General features: G+C 37.4%; 1 protein-coding gene across 1 annotated transcript; it reads right to left on the reverse strand.

Moving 5' to 3' along the window:
• Positions 1-1083: 1083 nt before the first annotated feature.
• On the reverse strand, positions 1084-7880 carry LOC119792401. The gene is made up of 11 exons (XM_038299022.1): positions 7694-7880; positions 7436-7617; positions 7121-7258; positions 6172-6310; positions 4922-5099; positions 4528-4669; positions 3338-3475; positions 2608-2666; positions 2311-2514; positions 2108-2184; positions 1084-1464 (listed from the first exon to the last, which is right to left on the reverse strand). Exons 1-11 carry the CDS (start codon positions 7850-7852, stop codon positions 1381-1383), a joined length of 1500 nt encoding a protein of 499 aa, XP_038154950.1. The 5' UTR covers positions 7853-7880; the 3' UTR covers positions 1084-1380.
• Between the last annotated feature and the right edge of the window lie 584 nt (positions 7881-8464).

Raw genomic sequence — 8464 nt, forward strand, 5'->3', positions numbered from 1 at the left:
TTCTGAGGTTCAGCAAACCTGATTCAGATGATTGCAGTTCAGCAGTGCCTGATAATCTGCTATCAGTTTATAACAGGGGTGTGAAAGCTGGGAAACATCTAAAACATGCAGGACAGTGTGCCTTGAGGACCAGGGTTGAAAAACACTGATCTAGACACTGCAGGTTGCTCACTGCTCTCTAAATAACGGGCTAAATGCATAGAGCAAATAGAGCAAATTTTGTAGGAAAGTGCAATTTTTATGGCTGCACAGAAGAAGACATATGTGGATAGTGTTGGGGTAATGTTCTAATCCAGGCTTGGGGTCATAAATCAACTCTTTTTATGTTTTGCTTATTCTAAAATCTTTTCTTTCATCATTAAAAATGTCATGATCTTGCCACCAATGAGTGGCTTAATTGCTCATTTCTTTCAGCTGTCTAACTGCCTGGTTTTTCTTCATTGCTGAACTGACCCACCTGCTCCTGCTTCTATTTATACAGCTTGGTCACAGCCATCATTACCAGATTATTTTTGAGCCTTTGGTGTGAGAGTTCTCTAGCTTAACTTATAGTGTTCTGATTGCCTGATCCTCACCTATTTGTTTTCGGACCTTTGAGCCTGATCTGTTTGTCTGACCTGTCTTCGGATTCTGCTGGATTCTATGATGGACTGCACCTGGATCTTCCTCTTGACTTTGAGCTCTGGATTATCCAATTTTCCTCGAGCATCCGCTTGGATCTGATCTCTTGTCTGTCAGTCCGGTGTTCAGGCTTCGGCATATGGAACTATCTGTGAGGCAAGCGCTGCATCTCATCAGCTGACTGGCTGTTATCTACCACGTTCTCTGGGCATGGACTGAACTCTAAACCAGGTTAGTTACTCATGCGTTTAGATCATCCTCTGTCAGGTTTTTGTGGCCAGAGTTACCTTTCTCGGACACCTTAGTCGCTGCTGTTTCAGATCCGCAAACCATCCATTGTTGCTGTAATAAATGCTTTTTAAGTTATCCTACTGTCTTGCCTGAATACTCTGTCCCTGTGTTTTGAGTCATTACAATTAATGCTATATCATTTGTTGTCATTAACTTCAATATGACTCAATGTTTTTTGCTTTTACCTTCATTTTATTGAAACAACAATACATGTTTTTATCCCTAAATTTTGTAAGACCACTACATAATATTATTTAATCAATAATAGTTTCAGGTGACAAAACAACAGAAACAATGACAGACACAATCTGAACAAAGTTATTCTGTTTTCGACAAGACAAAAAACAAACTGAACAATAAAAAACACAGGACTAAACAGTAAAACGATACATGTAGCATTATATTAGCATATTACAACATGTGTATAAATGAACAAATAGCAACATCTGTTTTCCTGAGAACCAACCACTAGGGCGCAGCTGCTGTTTCTACTTCTGAGATGCTAACCGTGATAGCTGATGGCAGCCCTTGTCTAACCAGTTCTTCTTTTATCTGGAAAGGAAAACACAAAGTGACTTGTTATAAATATGACAGCGTTCTATAATATTCTAAAATCGTAAGCTGTATTTGATTGTTAACAGATTGTAGTAAATACTGGACAGGGAAAAACATTTTTCGCCTCCTATTGCCTCCTATGGGCAGATAGTACAGCTTTCGAGGCGGGAATTATGCAGACAAAAATGGCATCGCCCATAACAATCAGGAACTTATTGCCTGGATAGCGTCCTCCGCCTAAATTTCAATGAGAGCCTCGGTCTCGGCATCATCCCAGGTCGCACCATACTCTTTTGATGCTATTTATTGTCAATAGGCGAAGAAGTAGTTTTTGTTGTGAACAGGGGAAGAGATCAGTGAATTTCAAAACCGGACACGCTGGAAAACCCATGAAATGAGTCACCTGCTCATGCTCTCTGTTATCAGAGAACCGAGCCACAACTGAACTAGTACTAGATTTTGTACGGTTCGGTTGTCTCAGGCATGGTCCAGTTCAGTTGCGTTTCATTTATGCTCAACAGTTATCTCGGTTACTATGCTTAGACTGTTTTCTGCATGGTTTTAAAAGGCTAGTGTAAATGGTGCTCTTGAGTAGGTCCTTACAGGGAAATCAGCTTTAACTCTAATTGTGCTTACTCACCAGCTGTGTCATGGTATCCTTATCATTTAACAGTGACAGAGTGGTAGAGATCTTTGCATTCAGGGCAAAAACATAATCTTGGAGAACAGAACAAAAAAAATGATGAAGCATGTCAGCATAGTACAGGTTAAATGTCCAAAGAAGCAGTATTAAAAGTACCAGGTACAGTGCTAACTCCAAAAGTAAATCTTTCCTATACTTACATGGTCCTCGGTCTGGTGTTGTGTTAGTAGTAGAAACAATGGATGAAGTGGTGTTTGTTGGTTGGATTATGGTTGTAGGTTGAATTATAACTGTAGTTGGTGCAACCATGGTCGTCGTTGGAGGGGGGTTAGTTGTTGTAGGAAGCACAAACATTGTCGTTAAAGCTGTGGTGGTTCCAATTGCTGTTACAGCTGGTGTTGAGTCTGTGAGCAAAACAGTGGATCACCCAATTTGTGACTTTAGGAAAGAGTGTTCTTAATCTATTAATGGCAGAAAGTTTAAAGGTTTCTACTTACAGTTTGCAACCATCACAAAAATGCATCGAAGATCAGAGTTATAGACAGAGCCGGACAAACTGTGAAAATAAGTCAGGAAAAATTCTTCATTAAAAATTTATAATATATTAATATATATTAATATATGCTTTTCAACAATAAACATTAAATTATTTAATCATAATAACATTTTATTCAGAATGAAAAAAAGAAGGACGTTTTTCTTCAAGAGAACTTCATGAGGTAATTTTTTTAACTCTATTTTTGACTATTATCTTTAAAGCAGAGCACCAGAAAGTTTTCCAGGTTTGTTTCAGTCTGGGGCCATTCTTAACTTAAAATCATGTCAGATGCTGCATAAACTACTCGTTTTCTGTTACAACCACTGCTAGAATTATATATGTCATAAATCAGAACCAGTTCTCAGACATCTAAATGCTTAAATAAACATTTAAAGTAGGAAAACTTATCAATGGTTGACTTTTCCTTTCAAAACTTAATCTTGTTTAAAAATGTAAACAAGATACTCAGGGTTGAAAACCATTTTCCTGTAACTGTTTATTTTTTTAGAAGCACCCAAGTGGAATACACACACTCTTCAATAGCTTTTTCTGACCGCAAAACAAGTCTTCTCTTGATAAATTAATATAATTCAGCTCAAACACACATTTGGTAAAAGTACTTCTTTTTATTTAAAAGATTTTGTAGATATTACATAAGTAATACAATATTGATGAGATTTGATACTGACTTTGCCTGGACCACAAAGCAGATGGGGTGAGTCAGTCCTCCTTGAAGGTCAGATGGCGTCCATTGTAGGGTGAAGTTTCCAGATCCGGATTTGCTCCTGATAACGTTGTGTGGTCCACTAAACAGGAGGTTAGTAATCCTACAAACAAAGGTCACAGGTTTTATGTGATATTTTGAATAATTCCACTGTACTTTACAAGTTAAATGAGCTTCAGTGTTCATTCTCTAATTGTCTGTACTAATTTATCCTTTTAGGCTGCAGTTGGAAGATGGTGCCTATCTTCACCTGTCATTAGACAAGTTGGAGTGTAACCAGTACTAGTTTAGCTATGCAGACCGATATAACAAGGCACATTGTTCTAGTAAAGAGCTGAATTTCAAAGGTGAGACTAAAACGTCAGCCTCATCAGGCAGGAACCAATCAAATATCATGTAAATTTGTACTCGTGCAATATGTCAAATCATTGAAAAAAAATTTCCAGTGAACAATTTTTTCCAGTTTTATGTAAGAAATGTGAGGATATAAGTTGTGCTCTCAAGTACATTCTTAATTGTAATTGCAACATTGCTCTGTTGCGGTCACCAGCTTGTTGTTATGCAAGGGTAATTATGGGTATTTCTGCCACTGAGTCACACATCGTAAAGTCCTGCCTCCTGCGCTGTGATTTGTTCATTCAATCACAGTCAACAGCGGTACAAAAATTATACTTTAGTCTGGCTGAGCAGGCTAATCCACTATTGTCATTACAATGTCACAAGTACAGAGCAACGAAATGAACTCTGCATTTAATCCATCCCCACCAGAGCAGTCTGGGGTTAAGGGTCTTGCTCAGGGACCCAGAGTGGCAGTCCGTTGGAGTGAGTGGAACTTGGACTCAGAACTTCTAAGACCTAAGCGCAATGCTCTAACCACTAGGCCACCAGTGCACCCCTCCTCCAATGTTTAACCATGCGGACTTTACCATCTTAGAAGTAGATCTTAACACTGCTGAACTGAATGAAATGAAAATAATGAAACTTGTTTAAGGGACACTGCAATACTTTAATTGTCCCTATAATCCTGTAACCCTTGTGTTTATTTTCATCTCGGCCACAATCTCCACAGACTCGTCTAACCGGAACCAGTTTTTTTAACAGGTTTTGTTTGTATTCACACTCAGGCTATTTTAAACAAGTTTTCCTTTCACTTACAGAGACTGTGTTGCTTCTGCCCTGATGGGGATTTCCAGGGTCTGATTGATGGTGGTGCTGATTTGGGCCCCATTATCTGGAGTTGGAGGCAGGAATTTGGGCATATAAATACCCTCAGTGCAGGACGGTGCAGCAGGATCCACTACAAGGACAAAACAAAACAGCACATTTATAAAACACAGGAAAAGAATAATTCCTCTGGGTGTTAGCTTTAAAGCGTCATTGCGTAAATCTGTGTGCAGCTTGTCTCAAACATGTCAAAATGTGGGAGCCTGGCATTTTATCTCTTTATATTTGTGCGTCTTTCTGTGTAAGATAAAGATCAAACTTGTTTTTTTTAAACCAACCCATTCTTTTTAGTTGTTAAACAGATATAAAATTTGTTAATACGAGCCTTTAAAAACAAACTGGACAGGTATCTTGCTGAACACTTCTCCCAGGTTCTTCACCTCCTGCACACCATTTCCTGCAGTCACAGTAATGGTCTGTGCAGCAAAATCCTCCATCATGAGCTGTACTGCATATGAACCTTCATCGCTGCTGCTGGTGGGGTTGAATGCCAGAGCACACGACTGCAAGAAGGCAGAAACAGAAGAAAGGGACAAAATATTTTTAGTAACTGAAACCACCAATGTCGTGTTTAAAGAGTCCTTTCCCATTTATTTTATTAATTATAGTTATATTGATCATGAATTAAGTAATTCTGATAATATTTAAGTGTTTTTGATGTTTTTTGAGCTCATTAACAGTCTTAAGCTTTTGTCAAAATGTTTCCTTTTCTTGTCACATGTGTTGGTGTATTGGAAATACCATTTATTAAGTAAAAGAAGGAGAATTTTCGGAGAATCAAGTTTTTTGACATCTTCAGTGTCTTTATGCTTCTTTAATATACTCCCACCTCTGCAGGTTTGATTATATTATACTTAAAAGATCATTTGATTGGGAATTGGATTTAAATGCTGTATGAGAGAGAACTACTAAGTGACTAAATAATAGAGAAATTAATCAAAAGTCTTTCATCTTAAAGCATCCTGCAGCAAAGCATTAGCCTAAGTAATGTTGGGTCATTAATGCAAAATTGGGGTCATACTTGAATTGTCTTGACAGCAGTTGCTTAGGAAAACATAGCCGGAAGATATTAAGTAGTAGCGGAGTAAAAGTTCCCCTGTCAACCTCGGCAGGTCCTTTGTTGGTAACCAACAGGTCAGTAAGGGTAATAGAATTCAACACAATGATGTTGTCAGTGAGGTAAAAACTCTAAGCTACCAGAATGTAAAGCAGCTGCAATGCCTATGGGTGGAGGAACATTTAGACCCCCTCAGAAAGAGGGGAGCCTATCTGGCGGCTGAAATTTGCAGGGACTTTGGGCTGGCTTTGGACTGACGGAGAGATTTTAAACTGCTACTACTGTACCTAAACTAAGAATTTATTTCAGACTGGTTTTGAAAGAGTTTATTTTAAGCTTTACATTAGCTTTTAAAATATTATAATGATTCAACTAAAATAGAAGTTATTTTTATTGAATATCATATTAAACAAAGCTGCAAATTCCCTGTAATTGCATCATCAAGGGTGTGATATAAGCAATATGAAATAATGGCTAGTAACTGTTGTTACTACAGACCTAAATCAGGTGTTACTTACTGAAGAAAGGTTGAGGACATGCGGTGGTGTGCAGATGTCACACTCTGATAGGTTATTCTTGGCATATCTGCATCTCACCTCATCTCCATCTGGGTCAAATGCCAACAGGCTAAAATTTTTCTTACAGTTTGAAGGAACTCTGGAACAACAAGACCAACAAATCAGTTTTAAACCCACACATACTCATGCTTTAAAAGAAAGGGTTTACACGCTCTAGTTCTTATTTTCTCATCTGACAGGTTCTACAACCTTTTTTTTTCTCACACCACATCAGCTCTTTGTAAAGCTGTTTGTCTACTAAGGATTCAATTAACTTTGACATTAATTTAAGCCCAGAGAAGTAGAATAAATCTTTCCCAATTTGCTGTGTACAAACTTCTTAGGTTAGTTATTGTATGGAAAGTATATTGCATTGCCAAAATCTAAAGAATTATAATCCTACTTTTGTAAGTTAAAACCACAAAGTTGTCATTTAAAAGTTAAATCTGATGGCTGAAAATGGAGGAGCTTTGGATACAGTTAATGCCACAATTATTCATATTTCTGACAGATTCAGGTATAGAGTAATATTCTAAATTTACTGTTATTTTTCTGCCTGGATATAATGTTACATTGTGACATTTTAGAAGTTATGAATAAAGAGTCCTGACATAAATCAACAAGACAAAACACTAGGGTCATGGCAAGTGGACTTTCATGCCTTATAGACTTGGAGCTAAAATTTTAATTCTGAAAATATCATACCAAAATTTATCAAAAGAGCTTGCAAGCAATTGTAAGAGCAATTTTGATTGCTCTAATAATAATTTTTATTATTAAATGTACAATTTGAAAAAAATCGATTTAATATTCCTTAGTTTTAACTGTATAGAAGTAAAGAACACAGCAGCAAAAATTTAAAAGAAGACACTAATAACAATGTTTTTAATAGGAGAAAAACAGAAACTACCTCAAAACAGGAAGGACTGTGGTCAGAGGTGATGTGTTGGGTTTTCCTGTATCAGAGCGGATTCTGCCCTCATCCTGCATTTCGACTCTGAATGCAATAATCCCATTTCTGTTGTCTGTCCAGTTTCCACCTGTAAACCTATGGTGCGACCAAAAGTTTTCATATGCAGCTATTTGGCACTTCAGAATCAGAAATACAGCCAAATTAAGATTCTGGATGTTCTTTTTAATTACTTGTTTTAAAAATATCATTCCTAAAAGTTTCAAATCAGAAAATGACTGATTATATGTTGATATAATTATGTGGTGAACTCACCCAAATGGACTGAGCTGGCTTCCATAATTCACCCTGGTATAGATTCTTTCTTTCTGACACCATTCACCACTAATTTCCTGAATTTTGTTCAAGATAATCCCTGGGTTATTACAGTTGCCTCCACAAGCCTGTGCATCAACCTCTGCACATGTGCTGAAGCTGTACACGTAGCGAATTACAGTCTGTAGAGTTAAAATAAGAGCATGTTTATTATATGTATCAGTTACAAAAGCAAGGTATAAAAAGGATTAAACTCACTGGGTATCCCCCCGCCTGAAGGTCTTTAGTAGAGTAGCTGTAAACGAAGCCATAATAAGCAGCATGTGAACCGCTGATCAGGAGCAGTAGCAGCACAGAAGACAACATGGTGCCTAACCCAATGCCTCCACATACAGATAGGGCACTGTTAAAAACCATAGTATTTATGCTTGAGGAGACTGTCTCTCACCCACTCCTTTTCTCTTTGTCTATTCACCTTCATTGTAACTGGAAGTTAGGTATTGTGCAGTCACACAAAGGACCTGGTCTTTACCTGGTATGAGGAAATGTCACAGCAGGCTCTTTGTTAATTCCTCGAGATGTAGAAGGAGTTAAACCTGTAAACCATGGTTAACCAATTAAAATCAACGGGGTCTGAATAAAGAAAATCATCAACCAGTAAAGGTCCAGAGACATTTTCTATTATAATCTCTTACTTTAAACAGAATTTAACAGTGAAATAAAATTAGGTGTTTATGCATCCATGTTATGCATTCAACATTTTAAAATCTAAAGTGTTTTCTGAAGTTGAGAACAACAATCATTCAGTTTGGTATATAGACAATTTCCTGATTCACATATTTTATAAAACACCTGAACTGTTGTTTTTCTTTTTCATGGCTTAATGAGAGAAGTGGGCGTTAGGCTGGATCAATATTTGTTTTTGATTATGTTCATGGTGGAGAATCCTGCTACACAGCAGTAGGTTGAGCCAAACATACTCAAAATGTGCAGGGTTATCTTTGAGCACGCCATTTCACTTTTCTCTCA

This window comes from Cyprinodon tularosa, unplaced genomic scaffold (genome assembly GCF_016077235.1).
Source record: "Cyprinodon tularosa strain WSP-4 unplaced genomic scaffold, ASM1607723v1 ctg419, whole genome shotgun sequence".
Taxonomy (NCBI): domain Eukaryota; kingdom Metazoa; phylum Chordata; class Actinopteri; order Cyprinodontiformes; family Cyprinodontidae; genus Cyprinodon; species Cyprinodon tularosa.

Excerpts from the sequence above, each read along its gene's own strand:
- LOC119792401 (XM_038299022.1), bottom strand. The coding sequence starts at position 7,852 with ATGGTTTTTAACAGTGCCCTATCTGTATGTGGAGGCATTGGGTTAGGC. Across the intron at positions 4,670-4,921 it reads TGTCCAGTTTGTTTTTAAAG|TGGATCCTGCTGCACCGTCC; the intron begins GCTCGTATTAAC and ends TTGTCCTTGTAG. Across the intron at positions 3,476-4,527 it reads GCAGAAGCAACACAGTCTCT|GATTACTAACCTCCTGTTTA; the intron begins GTAAGTGAAAGG and ends CTTTGTTTGTAG.